At 40.2% G+C, this 26041-nt stretch overlaps 2 protein-coding genes and 2 long non-coding RNA genes across 5 annotated transcripts in view; 2 read left to right on the top strand and 2 right to left on the bottom strand.

The window, feature by feature from the left end:
• LOC103462591 (transmembrane protein 266-like) overlaps positions 1 to 15839 on the bottom strand; it is a 58370-nt gene extending 42531 nt beyond the window's left edge. Inside the window, exons 1-4 of one of the 2 annotated variants that reach the window (XM_081605335.1) lie at positions 14890 to 15839; positions 12850 to 12924; positions 11885 to 12002; positions 10872 to 11008 (exon numbers count right to left, since the gene is read on the bottom strand). In XM_081605335.1, coding sequence (XP_081461461.1) covers positions 10872 to 10885 — 14 coding nt within the window. In that variant the 5' untranslated portion in view covers positions 10886 to 11008; positions 11885 to 12002; positions 12850 to 12924; positions 14890 to 15839. The remainder of the gene's footprint in view (positions 1 to 10871; positions 11009 to 11884; positions 12003 to 12849; positions 12925 to 14889) is intronic. The other variant, XM_081605336.1, reaches the window with a different exon arrangement.
• On the top strand, positions 189 to 1607 carry LOC145551140 (uncharacterized). The gene is made up of 3 exons (XR_014086962.1): positions 189 to 368; positions 451 to 534; positions 1093 to 1607. It is a non-coding gene; the product is annotated as an uncharacterized LOC145551140 (long non-coding RNA).
• Positions 6929 to 9477, top strand: LOC145551141 (uncharacterized). Its single transcript, XR_014086963.1, has 3 exons — positions 6929 to 8263; positions 8346 to 8429; positions 8986 to 9477. It is a non-coding gene; the product is annotated as an uncharacterized LOC145551141 (long non-coding RNA).
• A 205-nt stretch (positions 15840 to 16044) lies between the features above and the next one.
• On the bottom strand, positions 16045 to 25460 carry fbxo22 (F-box protein 22). Its single transcript, XM_081605338.1, has 7 exons — positions 25172 to 25460; positions 24802 to 24934; positions 21995 to 22082; positions 20825 to 20923; positions 18105 to 18257; positions 17852 to 18017; positions 16045 to 17767 (listed from the first exon to the last, which is right to left on the bottom strand). Exons 1-7 carry the CDS (start codon positions 25300 to 25302, stop codon positions 17374 to 17376), a joined length of 1164 nt encoding a protein of 387 aa, XP_081461464.1. The 5' UTR covers positions 25303 to 25460; the 3' UTR covers positions 16045 to 17373.
• Positions 25461 to 26041: the final 581 nt, after the last annotated feature.

The following is a 26041-nucleotide window of genomic DNA, read 5'->3' as shown; positions in this document are numbered from 1 at the left end:
TAGGCCTTAAAGTGTCACAACAATGGACAATTTGTGCAAGATTAATTATTAAATGGCGAAAAAAAAAAGAATGAAAATCCTAAAGAAAACTGTCAACTTAACATTGAATGGATAAAAAGAGCCGAAGAACCTGTAGTTCAGCTCACATTATATCTTATTATTACTGTGTAACCCACGTGACCGCCACGCCCCAACCATCTTCCCTTTAAGTAATCCCTTTAACCTCTGGGACTCTCATGTGTGTTTCCGGGTATCCACTGTGCTGCTGCTCACTGTCGGTTGTGGCGTCGGTTGTTAATTAAACAATCTGAACTCTCCAAATCGACTCATTGCTGAACGATTACACATCTAAAACTCAAGGATCTGTGGTGAGTTATCAAATACCATTTGAACTTGACGTTATATTTGCAATGCTAGCGCCGCTAATATATCCGCTGCAATACTCACCAGGTTGGGCTTGTTGATGCCTGATATACCTTTGATGAGAACCAGTTAACCTTGCATCCACCTCCTTAGACAATCCGTTGCTCGACGGTGAGTAAATATTCATTCATATGTATGATGGAGCGTTATTCCCGCTATGCGCCGCCAATAGCATTAGCTACCAACTCGACAATCAGATGCCCACATTAGTTCAGTCCATTTACTAACTACTTGCTTAATAAAATATCACACTGTTAAAGCCGAGTTAAAGGTCACACCTTTGATATTTAAAGGCTTCTCCTTCAACTTTGGATTTGATGATTTTCATGATTTCTTTGTTTGTTGTTGTATTACATACTGGTGCATCAATGAAGTCTGGTACCTAGTGATTTTGTTTGTAGCTACTCTGATCAATCACATTCTTAAGTTGATTGATTTGATTTATTAGTTGTTGTTTGTAGCGACTGATAATTACTTTATTTGAGAAATGTTGAACTTGAATTATGAAGTGCACTTTTAAAAGGACTTTTCCTTTATTTTTCCTTTCCCAATTTTATGAAGTTGTTGTCAATACATAGCAGTATGTATTTAATTCTTTGTTTCCCCATTTAGCTTATATAAATATAACATTTATATATGAACTTAATGTATGTTTTCTGGCCCTTTTAGGTCAGGTTTTTTTTTCCCCCTTCATCAAATTGCTTGATGACGGAGGATGGCGAGCTACCCACACACCACCTAGTGGTAGGAAATCAAAAGACACTTTTCACGCAGGAAAATCAAGACACTTTTCTCACAGGAAACAAACTAAACTCTAAGGGAGTATCAAAAGGAAAAGAACTCTTCTCCCGTTGCTTTTGGACTCCTTTTTGAATTGCATTTGGTTCTGAAGTGTTACTGATTGTTATTATTTCTTTGTTGGTTTCTTTTTCCCCCTCATTGCTTCTTTTGAACAATTTATTTTTGTTTAGTCTTTTGTTATTTTTATTTTATTTTTTTGTCATCATTATTATCATTATTATTGCCACTGCAATAAATAAGCAGTATAAACAAAGCTCTTTGCCTCAGTTGCATCAATTATCCACCCAACCCTGACTCCATGCCGTACCTATTTCTGATTCTCCAAGTGGTTAACACTAAATCTTGCAGTCAGACCTGCGCATTACCCAGTAGCGTTACAAGTGGCAAGCTAGCCAGGAGTCTAGTAGTGGGTGAATAATTGAATAATTTCGCAGTGCTGTTACTTTGGACGTGTGGGAAGGAAAAAAATGGATATTGTTACTCAGTTGGGTTTAAACATGCAAAGTTCTGTGTTAGTTACTGGCACTCAGAGCAGTGAGGATGAAAAAGAGATAATTGATCGTTTACAATGTTATGGTGCAGTAAAAGAGGTTTTCCATGTCAGTGATCCACAAAGTACATTCTATAAAAACCTGATTGTCGAGTTTAAAGAAGATTCCACATTAGATGCATTACAGCCCCTTTTTCCATATAATTACCGTTCCCAAACCACAGAAGATGCAATATTTCGTGTTACTCCTCTCGCTTCAGAGTATGCAGCCTCGGTGAGTAGCAGCAGCCCTCCCATGGACTACATTGATGAGCTGAAGAACATAGCCAAACGAAGTGGAAAACGGTTTGAGGAGGTCCTGAAAGGTGTGATGGATCAAATCAGCACACATTTGGAGACAACAGATGGTGATGATGGCGATAATGAGGATGATGACAACGATGATGGTGGTGATAATGAGGAGGAGGATGATGGTGGTGGTGATGAAGAAGAGGAAGAGAAAAAAGAAGGCATCCTTACCTTCGCACAACCTGTGCAAAGTCAGCCGAAGTTGCCAACTGTGCCTAAAGCCTCTTCAGCCCCTCCAATCCATTCGTCCACTGATCAGCAGGGAGCGCCACCTGGACCCAGCCACTACATTCCACCACCAACCAAGAGGGTTCCTCTGTCGAGGAATGACCTTATTCCACAGGACGTTCAAAGAGTTGTGGTGGAGCATGTTGTCAAGAATAGTGACTTTTCCACATCTTCACTTAGACTTCGCTCATTTTCAGGAAAAATTCCTAAACCAAGCAATGAAGCAGACTATGACTCATGGCGATCTCAAATTGAACTGTTACTTGCTGATCCCAGCCTTTCTAGATTGCATGTAAATCGGCGTATTGTTGAAAGTTTGTTGTCACCAGCTGCAGATTTGATTAAATGTTTGAGCCCTGGTGCATCTCCTTCCACTCTTCTTCAAGTCCTTGATTCAGCTTTTCAGACAGTAGAAGATGGAGAGGAGCTTTTTGCTCAGTTTTTAAACATTTTCCAGAATCCTGGAGAGCGGCCATCTTCCTATCTCCAGCGATTGCAGCTTACCCTCAGCACAGTAATAAAAAGAGGAGGAATATTACCAAGAGACAAAGATGCACATTTACTTAAACAGTTCTGCCGTGGATGCTGGGACAACTCGGTCATCTCCAAGTTGCAGCTTGAGGGGAAAAAAAACAATCCTCCCCCATTTTCTGAACTTTTGCTGTCACTCCGAACAGAAGAGGACAGACAAATTGCTAAAGAATCCCTAATGAGAAAGCATATTCATTCATCTAAACAAAAAGTGACCATTCAGTCTCAGAGTACCTGCTCCTGTGGTCATGACACAGTTAATGATGAACTGAAAGAACTAAAAAAGCAGATTCAGCAACTCCAACGGCAGATGTCTTCCTTCATGTCCAGAAAGACACCTGTTAATGCAAAATCAGAAGTGCAACCGACCAAGTCTAAGCCAAGGACCAGCTACCCCTCACCTCACACCGCTGGAAGGCCAAAGCCAGGGTACTGTTTTAACTGTGGTGAGGATGGTCATATGTCTTCCCAATGTAGCAACAAAGCAAATCCAAGCCTTGTGGAACAAAAGAAGAAACGGCTTCGTCAGAAACAACAAGCGTGGGATGAGGAAAAGTCAAGTCAGCAGTTAAACTAAATGCAGTTCCTGCTGAGGGACACCCAGGAGCTGCAACCATCAGCTGTCCCAAAACCCACTCTGAATCGCATGTTGTATTGCCAAAGGGTCTCATTGGTACGAAGAGCATGGGCCAAATCCAAATAAAGGGAACCAACTTCAGCTGCCTCCTTGACAGTGGGTCGCAAGTCACTACAGTACCACATTCATTTTATAATACTCACCTCTTTGACCATGAAATTATGTCTCTGAACAATCTGTTGGAAGTTGAGGGTGCAAATGGCCAAAATGTACCATACCTCGGTTACATTGAATTAAATTTGACTTTTCCACCTGAATTTCTTGGCTCACCAATTGAAGTGGACACCCTAGCTTTGGTAGTCCCAGACACCAAAACCACACATCCACTTTTACTAGTAGGCACAAATACACTTGACATTGCCTACAAGAAACACCTTGAGAGCCAGTCTACTACTTTTAAACCCACAGCATTTGGGTACCAAGCTATCCTGAAAATCCTGCAGAACAGGTATGTTCAAAGCTCACCTGAACATCCAGTTGTTTTAACTCTGCAGCCTGATCAGCCACAAACCATATTATCTGGTCAAACTGTTGTCCTTGAGGGATGTTTGACCACACGGTTATTGAGGGAAGAGAAGGCGGTTGTTGTTGAACACCCAGCTTCTTCCTGTCTGCCTGGGGGACTTATGGTTAAAACCTGTCTCATTAACATACCTCAACATCGGCCTTGTCACCTGCCAGTTGTAGTAACTAATGAGTCAGACCATCCAGTTATTATCCCTGCGAGAGCAGCCATTGCAGAGATTGCCGCATTAGAGTCTATTATCTCCAAAAAGCATAGTGTCAAAGTCCATGACAAGCCTGCAGAGCCATTAACACCTCAGCTTCAATACAATTTTGGAGAATCGCCTTTAACGCCACAATGGAAAAGTCGGATCATTTCAAAGCTCAACAGCATACCAGAGGTCTTTGCCAAACATGACCTTGATTTTGGTCGAACAGACAAGGTGAAACATCAAATTAAATTGTCTGACCCTACACCATTCAAACAAAGACCACGCCCTATACATCCACAGGATGTTGATGCTGTGAGAAAACATCTTCAAGAACTGCTTGATTCTGGAATAATCCGAGAATCAGAATCTCCATTTGCTTCACCCATTGTGGTAGTGCGCAAGAAAAATGGCTCTGTACGCCTCTGTATTGATTATCGGAAACTTAACATACAAACCATTAAAGACGCTTATGCCCTTCCAAAGCTAGAAGATGCGTTTACTGCACTGGCAGGCTCTAAATGGTTCTCTGTGCTGGACCTAAAATCTGGGTATTACCAGATAGAAATGGAGGAAGCCGACAAGAACAAAACAGCCTTTGTGTGTCCTTTAGGCTTCTGGGAATTTAATCGCATGCCTCAGGGCGTGACCAATGCCCCAAGCACTTTTCAACGACTCATGGAAAAGTGTATGGGTGAGCTCCATCTAAAAGAAGTTCTAGTTTTTATTGACGATTTGATCATCTTCGCACCAACTCTTGAAGAACACGAAGAAAGGTTGATGAAAGTCCTAAACAAATTAAAGGACTTTGGACTAAAACTGTCCATTGAAAAATGTGTGTTCTTCCAAACTTCAGTGAAGTATCTTGGCCATGTTGTGTCCAAAGACGGTGTGGAGACAGATCCCGATAAAATTTCTACCCTTGCATCTTGGCCAGTGCCAAAGAACCTGAAGGAACTGAGATCGTTCCTGGGATTTGCAGGATATTATCGGCGATTTGTGAAGGACTATTCTACAATCGTCAAGCCGTTACATGACCTTACTGCTGGCTATCCACCTAGCCAAAAGAAACTGAAACCTATGTTGAAACCCCAGAACTATTTCAACCCAAAAGAGCTTTTTGCTGAACGTTGGACTGAATCCTGTCAGCATGCATTTAACACCATTATTGAAAAACTTACTACTTCTCCTGTACTTGTATTTGCAGATCCTCGCAAGCCATACACTCTCCATACTGATGCCAGTTCTTCAGGCCTCGGAGCAGTGCTATATCAAGAACATGATGGCAAAAATCGAGTTGTAGCTTATGCAAGTAGAGGGTTGTCCAGAAGTGAATTAAACTACCCAGCACATAAATTAGAATTTCTGGCACTTAAATGGGCAGTTACTGAGAAGTTTAATGACTACCTCTATGGCACACAATTCACTGTGGTCACAGACAGCAATCCGCTGACCTACCTTTTGACATCGGCTAAGCTTGATGCTACAAGTTATAGATGGCTCTCTGCTCTGTCTACATTTACCTTTAAGATTGTTTACAGAGCAGGAAAACTGAATGCGGATGCTGATGGCCTGTCCCGACGACCACATCCTGCACTGCCTGATGATCTTAAGTCCTTCAAAGAAAGGGAGAGAGTGTTAAAGTTCATTCAACATCATCTGGAGGAACCAGGTTGCACCACGATTGACCAGCACATTGTTGACGCCATCTGTGACCGCCAACTGGTGTTCAGCTCAAGCAATGACCATGACCATGCCCTTGTTCTCTCTTTGTCTGCCCATGTGGAAAGCCTACCTGACAGTTACACAGATGACACCCAATTTGCCACCTCTGTTCTGCCCAGGTTCTCCACTGCTGATCTTGCTGCCAAACAGCGAGCTGATCCCATCATCCAACATGTGATTGCTCAGCTTGAGAGAGAGGAATCTCCACCGCCATCGCTGAGGGATGAACTTCCAGACCTGCCACTCCTGTTGAGAGAAGTAAATAAACTGGAGCTCCGTAACAACCTTCTTCTCAGGAGACGGCAAGTGGGAAGCAGTGTTGCCTATCAGCTAGTGTTACCAGAGGAGTGTCGGCATATGGTGATGGTACAGCTTCATGATCATATGGGCCACCTTGGGATCGAGAGGACATTGGACCTGATTCGTTCCCGTTTTTTTTGGCCACGAATGTCCACTGATGTTTACAATAAAATCAAGACCTGTGAACGATGTGTAAAAAGGAAAACATTACCAGAACGGGCTGCACCTCTCGTCAACATCAAGACTTCAAGACCTCTAGAGCTAGTGTGCATGGACTTTCTGTCTCTGGAGCCAGACCGCAGAGTGAAAGATATTCTTGTGATTACAGATCACTTCACAAAATATGCTGTCGCTGTTCCAACACCCAATCAGAAAGCTCGAACTGTGGCTAAATGTTTGTGGGAAAATTTCTTTGTCCATTATGGCATTCCAGAGAGACTACACAGTGACCAAGGACCGGATTTTGAGTCCCGTACCATCAAAGAACTGTGTGATATTGCTGGTATCCATAAGGGAAGGACAACTCCTTATCACCCCAGAGGTAACCCTGTGGAAAGATTCAATCGCACATTGCTTAACATGCTAGGGACATTAAGTGAGCAGAATAAATCTCGATGGAAAGATTTTGTAAAACCCCTTGTTCACGCATACAATTGCACTAAGAATGATGTCACTGGGTTTTCTCCATACGAACTAATGTTTGGTCGCCGACCTCGTCTTCCCATAGATGTGGCTTTTGGGTTGCCGCTGGAAGAGGACATCTCCACCTCTCACCCACAGTATGTCCAAAGATTGAAAACGCACCTGCAAGACAGCCATCAGTTGGCTGCAGAGAACGCACAGAAAGTGATGTCTCGCAACAAGACCTCTTTTGATCGGCATATCAGCATTTCTGAACTTGCTGTAGGAGATAGGGTTCTTGTTAGAAATGTCCGACTGAGAGGAAAGCACAAATTGGCTGACAAATGGGAACCTGACATATATGTAGTGTTGGAGAAGGCCAGCAACCTCCCTGTTTACACTGTAAAACCAGAGAACCAGAATAAATCTCTCAGAACACTCCATCGTGATCTTTTGTTGCCTTGCAAATACCTACCTGAACAAAGTTCTGTGAAAAACTTACCTGTGAAAAAGAAAAAGCACCTGCCTATGAACTTGCCTGATCCTCACGATAAAGATGCATTAGAAGAAGAGATCATCTTACCTGTTTATAATCCCTCTTCCTTCGAACCTGTGAAATTCATCACTGTTTTTAATTCACCATTACCTCCTGTCCAGCAACCTGTTCCGCCTGCAGACCTACCTGAAGTTCCTGATCAACCCCCACCCTCTGCTGCAGAAGAGGATTTGGAACAGGAACTCACAGTTGTTGCAGAGGAACCAAGGAAACTTCAAGCTGTGGACAGAGAGGCGGTAAACATCAGTTCAAACATTTATGATTCCTTAGGAGATGCTACTGGAGATCCTGCTGCTGAGGGAGATCCTGTTCCTGAGCCTGTTACTCCAGAGCCCTCCACCAATAATATGGAACCAGAAGTGGACTTAATTGTTCAAACAGAACCATCAAGCCCTCAACCAGAATCATCAAGTTCCATAACGGAACCATCGAGTCCCGAATCAGTACCATTTTTGCGGAGGTCAACCCGAGCAAGAAGACCACCGGAACGCTTGCAGTACTCCCAACTCGGTCACCCGCTGTTGAAGAGTATCCAATTATTGTTTCATGGACTGACCACTGCATTTACACATGCACTTGAAGGGACTGAGGAGGATGAGCACCTGACTGTTCCTGGTATTATCCAGCCAGCCATCCAGACTCAACCTGGTCCATGTACGGGGACGTGCATGGGATCAGGGGGGGAACATGTAACCCACGTGACCGCCACGCCCCAACCATCTTCCCTTTAAGTAATCCCTTTAACCTCTGGGACTCTCATGTGTGTTTCCGGGTATCCACTGTGCTGCTGCTCACTGTCGGTTGTGGCGTCGGTTGTTAATTAAACAATCTGAACTCTCCAAATCGACTCATTGCTGAACGATTACACATCTAAAACTCAAGGATCTGTGGTGAGTTATCAAATACCATTTGAACTTGACGTTATATTTGCAATGCTAGCGCCGCTAATATATCCGCTGCAATACTCACCAGGTTGGGCTTGTTGATGCCTGATATACCTTTGATGAGAACCAGTTAACCTTGCATCCACCTCCTTAGACAATCCGTTGCTCGACGGTGAGTAAATATTCATTCATATGTATGATGGAGCGTTATTCCCGCTATGCGCCGCCAATAGCATTAGCTACCAACTCGACAATCAGATGCCCACATTAGTTCAGTCCATTTACTAACTACTTGCTTAATAAAATATCACACTGTTAAAGCCGAGTTAAAGGTCACACCTTTGATATTTAAAGGCTTCTCCTTCAACTTTGGATTTGATGATTTTCATGATTTCTTTGTTTGTTGTTGTATTACATACTGGTGCATCAATGAAGTCTGGTACCTAGTGATTTGTTTGTAGCTACTCTGATCAATCACATTCTTAAGTTGATTGATTTGATTTATTAGTTGTTGTTTGTAGCGACTGATAATTACTTTATTTGAGAAATGTTGAACTTGAATTATGAAGTGCACTTTTAAAAGGACTTTTCCTTTATTTTCCTTTCCCAATTTTATGAAGTTGTTGTCAATACATAGCAGTATGTATTTAATTCTTTGTTTCCCCATTTAGCTTATATAAATATAACATTTATATATGAACTTAATGTATGTTTTCTGGCCCTTTTAGGTCAGGTTTTTTTCCCCCCTTCATCTAATTGCTTGATGATGGAGGATGGCGAGCTACCCACACACCACCTAGTGGTAGGAAATCAAAAGACACTTTTCACGCAGGAAAATCAAGACACTTTTCTCACAGGAAACAAACTAAACTCTAAGGGAGTATCAAAAGGAAAAGAACTCTTCTCCCGTTGCTTTTGGACTCCTTTTTGAATTGCATTTGGTTCTGAAGTGTTACTGATTGTTATTATTTCTTTGTTGGTTTCTTTTTCCCCCTCATTGCTTCTTTTGAACAATTTATTTTTGTTTAGTCTTTTGTTATTTTTATTTTATTTTTTTGTCATCATTATTATCATTATTATTGCCACTGCAATAAATAAGCAGTATAAACAAAGCTCTTTGCCTCAGTTGCATCAATTATCCACCCAACCCTGACTCCATGCCGTACCTATTTCTGATTCTCCAAGTGGTTAACACTAAATCTTGCAGTCAGACCTGCGCATTACCCAGTAGCGTTACAACTGAATAAGTACATCTGAAATGTTTATTCCTGTTTGTTTTGACCATTACAGCTCACAGAGAATGAAAATTCAGATTCTCCAAAAAATTTGAATATTACTTAAGATCATTATAAAACATTTTTAAATAAGGAGTGTTATGTTGTATTATGTGGAAGACTGCTGACTTGACAGATGTCTAGCACACATTCATAGCCTATACAATGCAGCTAATCCACAAAAAAAAAGTATTTGGTGCCTGTTAAAGTGCTGTACATATTTATGAAAAGTTAAGTGGAAGGAAAATATCTATTAGAAAAACTGTAATATTCAGATTTTTTTTTTTATTGCGTTTTCATTTCCTGTGAACCACAATCAGCAAAATGTGCTAAAAAATCCACAAATACATATTTTTATGTGCAACAAATGTATTTAATATCTGAGTTTCACTCTTTGAAGTGAGTCAATGGAATGATTGAACTTCTCAGTGATACGGTAATTTACTAAGCTGCACCCGTAAGATGCTTATTTTTCTACAGAATCTGTCAGGCTGCAAATTCATAAACATAAATCAAAGAGCTTAACTGACAGACACAACCTTTTTCAAACTGGGATCTCACATGAAAAAACGACAACAAAATGCAAAACATTAAACTGATTAAGAACAATTTTGACGCACGTCTACATGCAGCACAGAGTGGAGTTTAGAGAAAGCCCCAGGAGATCTGAGCATAATACAAGAGCCTTTCTTTATTAGCCTCCCTCTTTCATGAATACATTCAGATCGCTCTCAGGATGAATGCAACCTCAGTCATGTCATCATATGGCGGTGTCCCAAAGAGCCAGTGAACCTAGCATTGCAGGAAATAGTGAACTGAACTGCAATACTCATAAAAGCCAAAATGGAGCAATGATTTGGGGCCATTTATCTAGGTCAAGAGAATAAATGCAGCTCGTTAAGAAGAGACAAATTACAGAGTAATACGACGCCAGCAGTATTACACCCTGGCAGAGAGAAACTGTTTTCAGTGTTGCCCACTTTGTTCTCCTCACACTCACAGACCCACAGTAAACTTCATGTTCCCTCTGTGGTCTGTCTGCGCCCACTACACATTACACACAGAAGGCATTTCACCTCAAGAACCAACACAGCGGTCAGCATTTGCGCCTGACCCAACCTGTGCGTCCTCATGCAGACAGACGTGTGTGAGTCTGTAGAGTAAAGATCATTATCGTTCCAATGGAGATACAAACACAAACATGGTGAGAGAGTGATAGGACAAAAAGAGGGGAAATGCTGGGGGGGAAAAACTTAACTGAAGGAAAAGGAGTTGGTTTTTTTTGTTGTTTTTTTTTTAAAGATTTTGAGTGGCTGGATCAGTGTATGATTTTTACTTACTCAGCATTAGCCATAATGATGGATGATGGCGAAGGGAAGTGACGAGGTGGTGAAGTCTCTCCACACGATTCCCCTTACTTTTGTTTTAGAGCTGCAGTTCACCTTTCCACCTGAGAGCTCCCGCTTTCATGCTAAACCTGCAGAGAGCACATCTAGTTACACCGTCAGAGACGCACAGTCCGACTGAAACTAACACAGCTTCACGCAGCAGGAAGATGTTATTTCATAATCCATAGAGTGTCTTGCAATGTTATTCGAACCCCTTGAGCTTTTCCACATGGTTACAAACATGAGCTTCAGTATAAGTTTTTAAGGTTTTATGTGACATAACAAAACAAGGCGACACTGTTAACTGGAAAGAAGTTGATACATGGTTTCAACCTGCTACAGGTTGTAAAAGACTTGAATCAGGGGGAAAGGTCCACCTGTGGGAAATTGAAAATTGATGTTCACAAACTCCTCATCCAATCTGACTGAGTTTAAGTCGCGTCACAAAGAAGAACAGCCAAAGTTTTTATCTCTGGATGTGCAAAGCTGATAAAGACAGACGGTAGCCCAAAAGCCAACAGAGTTATAGTCTCTGAGTCTTGCAAAAGAATTAATCCCCTTGATATTTTCTTTATTTATATAATTTCAAACTCAAAATTTGATGCATTTTACCAGGACTTTGTGTGTTAGAACCACACATACTGGCAAAACAGTCAAACAGAAGAAAAACAAAATATACATTTGAAAATTTTTACAAATAAAGATATCCTTCTGATAGCAACATTTTGCTGCAGTTCTTCTGCCTGAGCAGTGGATCAATTGTAAAACCAGGTATCGCTTTCCTTCGATTATGTAGTTATGCACTATTTTGTCCTGTTCTATCATACAAAATCTAAAAAAAACATGAAAGTAACTTCTAAACTGATTTCGGTTGTTTTTCTGCTCATGTTTCCGATCACTTTCATGGAAGTTGTCCCTTGACGATCAGGATCAGCAAATAAAATAGGTGTAGAGGAGGAACTCACAAAGATGAACGAGGAGAAATCAGAGGAGCTCAAAGAGTTGAATAAGGAGTTGAAGAACCAGAGGAGGCTGACTGAGGAGACGAGAAGCAGCTCAGAGAGGCTGAAGCTCAGATTGTCTCTGTGGAAAATCAAAAGTCTGAGCTGGAAAATCGGAAAATTCAAAAGATAAAGATGCAGAACTAAATACTAAAAAGTGCAATCTTTGAGGTTTTGGGTTTATGTATTTTGTTTTTTTGTTATTTTATATGTATAAAAAAAAATCTGCAATATTTTTCCCTTTTTAGTGAAAATGTACCCTTTTTACATATACACATAATTTTTTAAAAAACTTAAATTATGTCATTTTGAGCAGATTCTGCTCAGTCAACACTCTCCTGGAGAATCGCTCATCTGTGGAAAAGTAGGTGAACCGATAAGCAGTAGACGAGGTTCCAGTCTTTAAGAGCAAACTGGACGCGGTCAACCAGTGCAGATTTTCTTGAAGGTTCAGAAAAAAAAAGAGCCTCAGCTCTGCAAATAAAATAAGAGCTTATACAGAGATCTGAGAAAGTGAAACTTAGCACTGATGTGGAGGATCAAATCTAGAATCTTTATTTTAGTAGGAAAACAGATACAAACTAAATGTATTTTTAATGCTATTCCAATGCATACAGTTGAAACCGGAAGTTTATAAACACCAAATAAAAAGAAAATGTATTTTTTTTCTCACTATCGGTAGTTGAATCACAGCAAACTGCTCTTGTTTTATGTTAGTTGGAATTACCAAAATGATTTCTATTTGCCAAATGCCGGGAAACTTAGTGAGAAATTTTTAAAATTATTTTCTTGTAAATGCCTTAAAATTCAGAAGTTTACATACATTTGGTCAGTATCAGAGATAAATGACTTTTAAAGGGAAAGAGGGGGAGACATTATGTAAAATCAACTTATTTAACTTTAATGTTATTCCCTCATCAAAAACATACCTGGAGTGTTGCTTTGATTCTTTCATGCATGCTTCAGTAATTCTTGAATCTCCTGTGGCAGCCATTCATGGGTGCCTAAGCAAGACAAAATGCGTGAGTCTTTTTATTCAGTGTTCACATTCTTACAAATTTACCTGCAAGTCATTTAAAAGTATTTTTAATTTCAAAGCAGCTTTTAAAGGTAACGAAGAAACAACGGTGTCCGGAATGTAAAAGTTCTACTTTTGTTACTTTTAAATTCACACATTTTATCACGTTTAGGGATACAGTTGCCTGGCCTTTGCCTTCCTGTGCAACTCGAAAAAATCTCGCTTACAACACCGTCTGGGATTTCTCCCTTTGACTCGGATTGTCTCCGGACTCGGTCGACGTTCTGAACGATGACATCAATTTTCTGTGCCGTTTTAGATTTGCTGTCTGTCTGTAGTTTTAGCAAGGGGAGTGGAGGAAGAGAAGAATGTCGTTCAGTCCCTGTTGGCCATGCTTCCAGATATTGAGCTAACATTTTAACAGCCGCCTCATTCGGATCGGCACTTTTTTTTTCACAGTCGGTCATTTACAGCGCAGGAAATTTCCAGTAAGCTTGTTGGAGTTGAATTCCCGCATTACGTCATGGATAAAATTTAAAACCTCAACACAGTCCACGCCTCCAGGAAGCTAACATTTCTTAATAGTTGAGAGTCCAGACCCTCTGTACGACACAAACAGCGTTTAGGGATATGGGCTGTTTTTTACCAAGCTAGAGGGAACAAACCAGAAGTAAAGAATTATAGATGTTTAGATTTTGCTAATCGATTTACTAGGCTAACTGGTATTAGCAGTTTAAGCTATTAGTACATTATTCCTATATTTTGTCTTTCAAACTTTGATAAATAGAACATCATTAGCGGTCATGTCTTCCGACATGTCAATGATTTCCCTTATTTTGCTACTGCAAAATTTTGTTTTTGCTTTTTTGTTGTTTTCTTTTCAGTTTAATCATGTAAAGTACTTTGAATTGTATTGTTGCTGAAAATGAGCTTTGCAAATAAAATGGTATTGCTGTATCTGCTGCAACAACCTGAAAAAACCGTCAACAGAAACTAGTTTCCCATAAATAGTTTCTTACACCTTTAGCTCCATCTCATTTATTTTGAAAAAAAAGGTTAACTTTGTGTCCTCTTCCTGCAGCAGTAATTCCGACACTGAAGAGCGTGACTTTGTAGAGCTGCTGCAAAAAATATTTTTGAGTTTCCAGGCATGATGAAGGTGAAGGTTTAGTTGCTGGTCAACTTCACAGTGCAGAATCATTACCCATGTAAAATATAGCTCCCATTTTGCACATCACTTCGATGCTTTTTGTTTGTTTTGCCTTAATGAATAAAGCGGATGCCTCCTGATGCTGGCCTCCTCCCTGGTCACAGTACGTCTCCTCAGTTACCGGATGCATTCCCACAACCCTGGAGCCGCCAAGCTGACCTGTGTCACCCTGGATGAGAACAGCTGCTGCTCTGAGGGCTGAATACATGCTAAATGCTACACTTTTTTAGCGTTTTAGTTGTAAATATTTTTTTCTTTAGCTTTCCAAATATGCAGCAGCACTCTGTATTGATCCAACACATTGACAAACTATACATGAAAATGTATGGTGGTAACATAAAGTCTGGATCTGTCAGAAAATGTGACTACTTTTAAAGGATATGTTTTCAGATATTTTGTTAGAAACAGTTGCCTGAATGATGGTGCCATGACATCCAGTAGGTTTCTCGACCAAACAAAGCTCATGCACTGTACTATCCGCATACTTGTACACTTAGTCAAATTAAACAAGACAGTTTTAAAAGCTGCTTCTAAAATGCCACAAACTTTTCTAGACTTTAGCTCTTATTTAGACTCGCAGCTCTACATCTCACCTATCAGGAGTTGGCTTTCAGACTTCACTCGCTCCAACCACCAGTAATAGTACCTTATATTTTGCACCTGCACTGAGAACCTTTTTGCTATTAGATGCACTGAATAACAGTAAAAAAAAAAAAAAAAAAAACCCAGAGAACCTCTTACCTGTGAGAGATTTACATTGTTGATACGTAACTGTGCCTCCCGTTGCTCCCCTGCAGAAAGTAATGTCTCCCTCGGTGGCGCTCACAGTGAGTGAAGCAGCGGCAGCAGGCTCGCAGTGTGTGTAGGCTGCAGCAAACCTCTGCACTTTTGCATTGGACGAGCACCGCCGCTGCTTTTCGCTGCTCCCTTGCGCTGCGCGGATTTCGGTGCAAAACCAGAGGCTGCAGCTCGAATGCATGAAGCATCGTCACTCAACAAGAGCCATGTTAGCTTTAAGTGCAGTCACAAGAATCGAGTCAGTTGCACCCCCGTCTCTCTTTTCTTTATCTCCCTGGATTAGACGAGTTGAGTTGGGGGGGTCCGGGTTGCGCTCCCCAGCCGAGGGGCTTCCCCGACGTGCGCGGCGGGGAACCCTGCGAGAGGGGAGCTGTCCAGGTGCTGAACGCAGCCCGACGGAGCCTCGGCTCTGTCAGAGAAGCGCCTCCGGAGCGGCGGGAGGAGGAAACACCGCCAATTTTCACGCGAAGGCGGCCAAAACATTGACGTTTACGTGCCAAAGTCTGGCGGTAGCCAGTGAATTTTGGGACATTTGCATCGATCCGGTCACGACAGAGCAGTAAAAACATTAGCCGTGGGGTGGATCTGTGTGCATGAGCGGGTTAAGAAAAACCTGCGAGTAAAAGGTGTGCGGTTCCCCCAGTTGAGTCCGATTTAGGAACGGATCGTTGCCTCGGATGATTTTATTAGCTTTACGCCTGGTTGGTCGCTCCTCTCGGTGTCATGAGCTACGTTTTTTTTTTCTTCCTGGTGTCCCAAAATAAAGATACTATGGGAATATAAACTGCCTGTGCAGCAATTGGCTTAACCATTTGTCACTCATCGGGATTAGCCAGTCGATGGTTAAAGAGTACATCCATCAATCTGAAGCGTCGCTGCTTCCTTTAAAGACGCCTGGATGTGGGCTGCTGAGGATGCAAGAGGTTGACGCGCATATTTAAAGGGAGTTTTGACTAAATCTACCAATTCAAGCTATAAAATTGCCTTTAGATCAAGTTGAATGATTCTATTCCAAACAATATTAACAATAAACTGCATGTCTAAGTTATTGTCTGTTTAAGGGAAACTTGATTGGGCACAAATAAGTCTGACAATAACTTTTATCTAATACAATTTATATTCATATTTATTTCAAAAACTATACATGGTGTATTATGTTACAGTTAAACGATGGACAATAGTTATTTTCTGAAAAAAAAACCAAAGGTTTTGGAATTTTTTAAATAGTTTTTTTGTTACAATCACAGTTGCAGCTTTTTTTTTTTACAATGACACATCAGCAACGTTCAAGATAAAACAATCACCTGATAAATCACGTATATAGTGAAACTGCACCAATTAGCAACAAACTGTTCAGCATTGGAAAAAAAAAAAAATCAACATCAAGTTTAGCATTTGGTACATTTTTAGAAGCCTGAATGCTATTAGACATGCTGTCCTATTTCTCCTAATGCATTCTGTCATGCTATAATCACAAACTTCAATGTATTTACTTGACATTTATGTGATAGACCAACACCAATTGTAGTAAATAATTGCAAAGTGAAAATGAAAAATGCTTTATTTTCCTTCAAATTCACAATTATTATGACCTTTCGTTGGTCTATAAACATAAAATCCTAATTAAATACATCGTCACTTACCAAGATGTAAAAAGATTCAAGGAGTGTGAATCTAGGCACTGAAGAGACATCTTTAAAGCTGAGCACTTTCTACAACTTGTATCTGAAAATGAAAAAGAAACGGCCAAACTAAACATTCGGCATGCAGGGAAAATTATCATTTCAAATAATCTAGCATGTAATGATCCAAAAACCCAAATACTGTTATCCCCAAGCTCCCAGTTTGTACACATTTTCCCCAACAACTTGACTTTAGCAGAAAACTTGAAAAAAGCCTAAGACTTCGGAAGCCGAGATAATACGACCAGCGTGCCAAGCTAACAGCTGGATGAATTAAACGGATATAAAAAAAATTAAAATAACAGAAATCTGTAGGCTAACACTGGTGACACAAAACTGTGTCAGACTTGCTAAAGCTTACCCTGATTTTGTGGTGGAAAAACAAACCAAATTTCTTTACCTCCATGAACAAAAAAAGTGCAGCCACATGGAAGAATGTGTCTTGAATGTGTGAAGAAATTGGAGTGAAAGACATAAACATACTACTAAACACAAGCAGAATTTGATGTCAGTATGTACACTCTGGGAAAATCCTTTCTTCTCAAAGTTTCCAAGACTTAAAACCTCCAAAGGTTTTTGCCATTACGCCTTCATGGCTGAGGGGATTATCGTCCTGCTTTGTCAGCATAAATGAAGAGAGCAATATCCTGGGTGACACTTTGTACATAATGTCTGCTGCTCCAAGTCGTCGTTGACAACAGAAGCATGACACGTCGACTTCTTTCCTCTTACTCCTTCTTCCCAGTCAGCCAAAGTGGACCAGGGTCATGACGGTGGTGTACTCGTGCTGCAAGGTGTCGGAGTCGGAGTTGCAGAGGGTGTAGTCGTCTTTAACGATGCGGTCACAGCCGATCTCGCCGTTGCCAAACAGACCAAACAGCGGCGTATTGGGGAAGACCTTGTGAAAAGCGTCGGCCTCCACGTTGTGCTGGTTGTGGTAGTAGTTCTGGCCCCTCCCCACGCAGGCAAACATGAAGCCCAGGGTGTTTCTCTCAGGAATCCTGGCTGCCTTTAGCCGTCGGACCGTGGCCTCCGCTTCCTTTGCGGTGCCGACGTCTTGGTCGAGGAGCACGGACGCCCCCTGGACTTTACGGCCGCTCAGAGCCAGGCCGATCACACCGTACGATCCCTTGCTGCAGCTACAGAGATTGAGGTGACGAAAACTGTAAGCACTGCGCCACGTGTATCAAGTCGTCAAATCCGCTGCGGAGCCTTAAACTCACCATTCTCTGGGCGGAGAGAAGACGCCTTCCACCAGCCCTCCTGCAATTAAAGCCTTGCTGTTTGTCAGCGGCTCCAAGATCTGGCTGAGGAACCGTGCTCCTCCAGATTTATACGCTTCATAGATGAACATCACCACTACACGTAGCTCTGGGTTGTCAACCAGTCCTAGAAAAAAAAAAAACACAACAAGACAAAATTTAAGGGGTTACTGAGGATTGGATTTCTCTTAAGTTATTGAACATCTGGACTCACCTGCTTCTTTCATGGCTTCCAGAGAGATTGTTTTCTTACAAAAGTGAAACGGCTTGATGTGAACACCATCAGTGTTGGGGAGCATGACTGCAAAGCCTGCCTCCCCTTCCTGGTACTCCTTAGGAGCACCGGTCCACGAACCGGTCGGAGTTACTGTTAAAAAGGTGAAAACCATGCTGCGTGAATATACGTGCTACATAATCTGCATTTTCCAAACTTCTTATTAGTCATCAAATCATTCATTCTAATAAAATGTCACAAACAATTTTCTTCAGTAGTGATCACTAAACTACATCTCAAAGTTCCTTCTTATTCATTTTTATTTTGTCATTAAGTTACAAGCGAAATAAACCACAAAAACTTCAAATTCAAGAAAATAAATCCTTAAAGAGTTTCATGCTGGCTTTTACAGTCTCTAAGTCACCACCTACTGGAGTTTAGAGGAACTGCAGCAGCATACTCTTACAAAAAGAAATACGAGTTTCATTAAAAAAAAAATTACAAAAATTGAAACAACCACAAACTGACAGCAAAAGTAATCAGTCCAGGATATGAATATGTTGCTATGGAAATTAGAGAACAATAAGCCGCTCTGCAATAGATATAAAGGTTCGGAAGACAGACGGCCTCAATCACCACTTCTAAGCTTTTATGGGATTAGGATGTTAAATTAGGTTGTAAATTATTCCTGAGCCAAACCGTTGATGTACAGCAGAATTAGTACAAAGAAAACACTACTCCTGAAACGGATAGTGCCTGCAATCCATTCCTATCCCCGCCTAGTTCCAGATTTAGATTTTAACTAGTATTTGCATCCAGATGTAAAACAGCGAGTAGTAAAGTTACAACCTGGACCTCGTTAATCAGGGCCAACACAAAGATTTAATAGACGGGCAACCAATTTACCCACACGGTCAGTCACACAGCGCCTTGCTAAACTATTCATCTCAATCAAACTTTTCCATGTTTTGTCGTGCTGTAACCACAAACTTTAACATATTTTATTTATTTGCTTACTTATTTATTCGTAATGCGACATGCCAACACAGAGAGGCGTACAAGTTTGAAGTGGAACAAAAATTACATATTTTACAAACACTCTAAAAAAACGTGATATGAACCTGTATTCAACCTACCTTTCTCAATTTAGGCTGAACACAATTGCACAGCAAATTATGACAAACTGTGTTTTGGTCACTCACATGAAATCTAAACAACTTGCACTGAAATTTGTGGCAGACAGACTCTTACTTTTATCAGCCCTTAGAACCTCCTGCTACATTCCTAATGTAGTATTTGGTTTCATTAAACAAAGCACTTTTCTTTGTAACTATGGCAACACTGAAGTAAAGCCGAGATGTTTAAAAGTAAAAAAAAAAATGGGAAAGAAGGTAAAAGAAATTATAGCAGATAAAAATTCTGTGGACTGAATACAGAAAACGGCTTCAGCAGTTATTTCACACCAACACATCCGTCTCATCTCCTTCAACCATTTAAGCCAAGAAATCTAAACCAACTCTCTGCAACCAGTAATAAAAGATGCATGATAAAACCACTTTTAAATATTAAAGCAACATGGATGAAGGTGGTCTGTTAAGTCTAGTCTGCATCATCCTTGTGGTCTAGACTCATCAGGCCACATGAAATCCTTGGAGCAACAGAATAAGAACATCGGCAGATAAAGTGATGCACCCATCACACTTAGGGTTATTAATAAACGAGAGAGCAGCGGTATGTCTGAAGCCACTCCAGTTGGTTGTGAATATGTTAAGTAACACTGAATGCTCAAATTTCAATTTCACCAAATATACTGAAAGCTAAAGGAAAACTTTTGTCTTCTGAGTGCACTCCGATTTTACAAGCTGATAATGTCGAGGTTCACCAGGTTTAATTTGTAGGAGCAATCTGAGCAACACTGCAGATTGATCTGCAACCAACCTTCTCAAGTTAAGGGTTTTAAGCAGCGAGCGTTCATGAGCAATTCAACTTGTTGTTGGGAAAATGAGTCCAATTCCACAAAGACAGAAATTATGTCCTTAACAAAATATGACTAATCAAAACTGAAGGACGATGCATATTGTATCGTCAGAGTGTGACGTTTTAGTACAAAGAGCTGCATTATGACATCACTTCTTTTTATTTTGAATACAGCGCTATTTGAGACGGTTGAATTCTCACCACGCTGACGATTTATTTTAGCAGAATCAGTTAAAACAGGCTGGACCTGTTGGTCACCTATGGCTGCAATATTACAAAATGTCAGTGTTGTTACCATCAGCTCACGCAGCTATTAAACATGGCAGACAGAGAGCCTCATAAGCACATTCTCTGGAGGGGAGGAGAACAACGCTGATGGAGGATCGCTTCTCCAGGGGGACTGTGATTATAACGAGAAATGGGAGGCTCAGCAGCGGGGACAGCGGGCCATCGATCAGCGAGAGACACAGCAAGATGCAAGCCGTGAGCGGAGCTTTCCAAGCAGGCAGAAGCAGAGAGGATTCACTGGTCTTCTTATGGAGGTTCAACGAATCAGAGAAACACAGCACAGGGCATAAACGTGTTTACAGTTCAGATTTACAACATTAATTAGACACACTGGTGGAGAATTGTGGCAGGTTCAAATACATATTTTATATGCAAAAGAGTTAGTGTGCAAATTTCTTCTTTTTTTTCCCCCCTTAGATAAATAAGTAGAAAAGAAAGAAGAGAGAAAAACTCACAGACTATGCCTGGTGTAGCGATGCCAACGATGTCACAGCCTTTGGGGAAGATCTGGTTCAGTTCTTCAGCCGTACTCATGCACTGGCGACTCTTTTTTGCTTCAGTTTAGAAGAAGACGACGAAGAAAAAATGTTGCAATCAAATCGATTCAGAACTTTCAATTATTTGGATTTAAAACTAGCATTAGAGAGGCATCAGATAAGAGTGAGACTGAATTTACAACATTATGAGAATCTCACATTTAAAAGATTAAAAACCTCCACTTTCTGTAGCTACTGGGAAGCAAATGTTGCTGTTTGCTGCATTGGAACCTGAATGCACTTATTTTCGCTAGAATAAATCCTTAACATGCTCAGGGCCTAATATAAATAAGCCAAATATCTAAAATCTGCATCCTAATCTTAGTCCTTATCAGCTAAGCTACTAAAACTGCCACTCAACAAAGATGAATTTATTAGGAAACAGTCCCAAAAACACATCGAGTTGTATGAAAAACATCGGAAGTAGCAAAATCATATTTTTATGTCGTACTTATGTAAAGTAAGAACAAAAAGGGCGAAGTTAGCAACATACTGTAGACTACAGGGCTTATCAAAATTGCCAAATTGAAAACAGTAAACAAGAAGATGTGGCAACACTTTATTTGAAGGGGTGTACATAAGACTGACATGACACTGTCATAAACATGACATAACACCTGTCATGGACATAAAAATGTCTATGAATGTTTATGACAGTCGTCATGAAGTGTCATTCAGTAAATTACAAAGTTGCTTTAAAAGTTGCATTAAAAGTCCATTAAAAATGCCAATTTTACATCATTTTGTAAATTAGGATAATTTAATGCAGAATTGGCACTTTTAATGGATTTCAATGCAACATTTAGAGCAACTTTGCATTAAAAGTGTCATTATTTACCGAATGACACTTCATGACAACTGTCATAAACATTCATAAAGGCTTCTTTATGTTCATGACAGGTGTTATGTTATGTTTATGACAGTGTCATGTCAGTAACACTTCAAACAAAGTGCTACCGAATATGTATTTTTTTGTAAGTTGCCAAAACAAAAAGTATAATGGTCCAAACAGTACGAGACAAACATTATTCAAGAACATGTTCTCCACAAACAATCTGCTGAGTCACAGAGAAAATAATTACTACTGACCTTTGCTCTGTTCATAGCAATAAGCTTGTCCAGTCAAGGCCTCACAGTCGACCATCATCAGGACTGTTTTAGGCAGGAGGAATACTTTCTGAAAACAATAGGAGAGAAATTGAACATGTTAAAGCACTTACTATCAAACTGATGAATAATGTTGGGATGCTTGAAGCAATTATAGCTGAAAGGCAGCATCATCAATCTGTTGGCAACCTCCAAGTTACAGAACTGTGAAAAACTTCTAGGTCATTCCTCATTTCACTCCATTTATCTTCCAAGAAGTCAAAGTTTTTTAAGTAGCTCTAATCAATTTTAACCTAGGACTCAACACATTTAATTCTCCTTTATGCGTCACTGTACTGATGTACAGTGACGCATACATCAGTACGCTCACTGCCTCATCAGATGGAGAAACATTATCAAAAATAGTTAACGTTTCACCCACCTTCCATTTAATCTGTTACATCCTGTGGAAAATCTGCAGACGGATCAATTCCAGAACTAACAGATTCATCATTCATAGAGCCATAAGTATGCAAAGATGTATTACCACCTGTATAATTTATTAGCTGCTTGATATCTGCCTCAACTATGCAATAATGCACATATTATAGGGCTTTACAACATATTAAACAGATTTCAATACAATATTAATGTGTGCAATAAATTAAAAGCATTTATACCATTTTGTGTACAATCAATGTTCTGTATTCAACCTCAGTGCAGTGAGATTGAACATGGTGACAAAGATGACACTGTCCAAGACGTTTAAGTTTGCAGAAAGTGTTGGAAGCAACAAAATGATGGATGAGAAACAGACCTGTCAGGAAAATGTGGATCTATTACAACTGTCGCCATCATTGCCACAATAGTATAATTGTTGATTTTACCATCAGAGTTGCATGAATTTGTAATATTATGCAGCACAAACCTGTTTTACTTCCTTAGCTAAACAAACAGAAAACAGCAAAGATACATCTGTATTAAACTTTTTAAATGTACATTTGAAACAGCAACCAATAAGAGGTTTAGTTTCTTTATGAATTAGAAAATCAGTGACATGTATTTTATTTCCCTGATTAATTCAAAAAAGTAAAATTAATACAGATTTATTACAGAGTGTTGTATTTGTTAGCACCTATGTCAGATCATTTTAATGATTGCGGTTTACAATTAATGAAGACACGGGATTCGGTTTCTCAAAAAAAATTTTTTTTTACTGTATTGGTATGGCCTCCAAACTCCTGTCATTGAAAGTCAGTCCTGCAACTTTTAGATGCATCCCTAGTTCAACACCTGAATCAAATTAAGGACTCATTAGGGACCTGAGTGAAGTTGCCCCCCCCAACTTCTTCAAATCAAACAAAATTAGTGTCAAAAGTTAGTGCTACGTTTTTGTGCAGCAAAAATTTTCGTTTGTGCCGCTATCATTTTAAAGATGTAAAGAAATGTTTCTAGAGGTCATCCAAGGTCAACCAGCACCCCACCTTCTTCAAATCAGACAAAATGGGTGGCAATCAACTCGACTACATTTGTGCTGGTTTGTGCAGCAAAAATTTTTGTTTGTGCTGCTTTTGCTTTGAAGATATTACTGAAAGTTTAAAGATCAAAAGGTCAACCAGCCCCCCCACTTTTATGAATCAAACAAAATTAGTGTCATCGTTAGTGCTATGTTTGTGCAGCAAAAATTTTCGTTTGTGCCGCTATCATTTTAAAGATATAAAGAAAGTTGGATTTCATAAAAGTTGAGGGGCTGGTTGACCTTTTGACCTTTACACTTTCATTAATATCTTCAAAGCCAAAGCAGCACAAACAAAAAACTTTGCTGCACAAACCAGCACAAACGTAGCCGAGTTGATTGACACCATTTTGTCTGGTTTGAAGAAGGTGGGAGGGCTGGTTGACCTTAGATGACCTCTAGAAACATTTCTTTATATCTTTAAAATAATAGCGGCGCAAACGAAAATTTTTGCTGCACAAACCAGCACAAACGTTTGACACCAATTTTTGTCTGATTTGAAGAAGGTGGGGGGGGGGGGGGGGGGGGGGGGGGGCAACTTCACTCAGTTACATTAGGGCACCTCTGCAGAACTTGATATGTTGAGGAGGTTTCAATATGTCAAGGCGTTGCAAGTTGGAACAGGAATGAATCTAAAAGTTACAAGACAGTGAGTCTTAGTGACTGAAGTTCAATCATGAGGAAGACTGCAGACTTGACATTTCTTTACCAAACACATGGAGATGGCCAAAACACCCAATGGAGTTGGTTTATTGTTGAGAGGAAGATGAGAAACATCAGAAGCATCAGTGCAGAGAAGCTGAATGCAACTTTAAAGCAACCTGGGATTCCTTAAACCCAAGATCTACTAACTATGTTGCACCAATAGAGCTCCAACCCAACATTTAGTGCATATATTGTATGGCTATACGTTTCAGCAAAACGACATTTTACCTTTAAGAACCCCACTTTTGATTGGTCTAAATAAACATTAAGTTTTCTGATAAAGTGCATTTGGGGTTTTCATTTCCGGTAAGCCATAATTATGAAAATAACCAAAATAAACGTCATACGTCACACTGTGCGCAATTGAGTTTCACTTTCTGAATTGCTGAAATTAATTTACCGATGATTATTCTAATTTAATGATACACCTGGACATTAACGAAGTTAAGGAGCAACATAGCTTCTACCACCGTGTGATTTATTTTAACCCGACAAAAAAGGTCCTTTCCGAGTGGTTGTTTCTCCTCTGCTTCTCCTTTTCCGTTTATCTCTAGCCACACTTTTTACGGTTTTCAGTTTTGCGATTTACCTCCACTTCTTCAGCCAGGATGCTGCAGAAAGAGTGAAGCTCTGTGGTGGAGGGTCCAGAGGCGGACACCCAGGTCAGATGCTGCTGAGTCCGAAGCACTCTGCGGGCACAGTTCCTCCACAATCTGCACACACTAACAAGGACACACACATTCACCTACTGCCCAACCAAAACCACACACAATCAAAGAGAATACGCTTCTCTGCTTACAATCCAAGCATGCAATGTTTCACTTTAATAACCAACTACCGATTTTTCTTTTAGGTTACTCTCCAGCTTACTTTTTTTAAAGAAATATTTTCTATTTTTTATTCAGTAGACGTTATGGCTAGCCAAGATGACCGTTTAGCTTGTAAACATTTCCCATTACCTGGCGACCTGCAGAAGCGATTTGGTTGGTATGAACATGAGAACTCTCTCAACCACTTCGGCGACATTGTTGAGCACATATGCAGCCTTGCTGTCTTGAAAAGGTTCGCAAAAATCCAGGTTTTCACTCATATTTCAATATCCGATGGTGGATCATACAGAACAGCTAGGAACTTTTACCTCTGCACTTCCACAGCTGTTGAACCCTCTTGTAAATTTACAATACTGCCCCAAGCGGCGCGGAGGGTAAAACGCACAAGCTTTTTCCATCCACTCAACATCAGGAAGACTAGTGTCACAATTTTAAAAGTTATGTTACTGTTCTTACTTCTACCCAAATACTTTATTAGGATATATCATTCCTCTTGTATTTTGCAGGACATTTCAACATGTTGACTAAATATACATTGTAAGCTATGAACTTTCATTTGCACAATGGCAATGGAGTGTTATGACTTTACACGTGTCTGTCAAAATGTTCACTCAAAACTTGTCCCTTTATCATTTCACAACCAGAAATCAGACATCTTTTCTGTCCTGCACCACAGGACAACTGTTTGATACAAGGAAAATACATAACTGATGTTTTTACATATAAAATCAGAAAAGCATGACATGCCTCTAGCTACTACCTCTAAATAAAATCCAGTGCAAACAGTCACCTTATTACTAGGCAAGAGTCCATCTGAGTGTAATTGCATTAGGTCTACAAAGGGCTCAGAGATTTGTTAGAGAACATGAACGAATAAACTCCATCCCGAAGACTAACTCAAGCCAGAGATTCAGCTATTGAGACATTTAAAGCAAGGTAAGATCATGAAACAATATCTGAAGCTTTTGGTATCTCATTTCTTTGAGTGGTATTGTTGAC

The sequence above is a fragment of the Poecilia reticulata genome, chromosome 3 (assembly GCF_904066995.2).
Source record: "Poecilia reticulata chromosome 3, P_reticulata-male-v2, whole genome shotgun sequence".
NCBI lineage: Eukaryota > Metazoa > Chordata > Actinopteri > Cyprinodontiformes > Poeciliidae > Poecilia > Poecilia reticulata.
The sequence above is the reverse complement of the archived record's forward strand: the minus strand, read 5'-3'. Positions and strand labels throughout refer to the sequence as shown.

Coding starts and splice junctions, on each gene's coding strand:
- fbxo22 (XM_081605338.1), bottom strand. CDS start 25,302: ATGAGTGAAAACCTGGATTTTTGCGAACCTTTTCAAGACAGCAAGGCT. Junction 24,935..25,171: donor TCGCTTCTGCAGGTCGCCAG/GTAATGGGAAAT, acceptor TGTCCTTGTTAG/TGTGTGCAGATTGTGGAGGA. Junction 20,924..21,994: donor TTGCTATGAACAGAGCAAAG/GTCAGTAGTAAT, acceptor TCTAAACTGAAG/CAAAAAAGAGTCGCCAGTGC.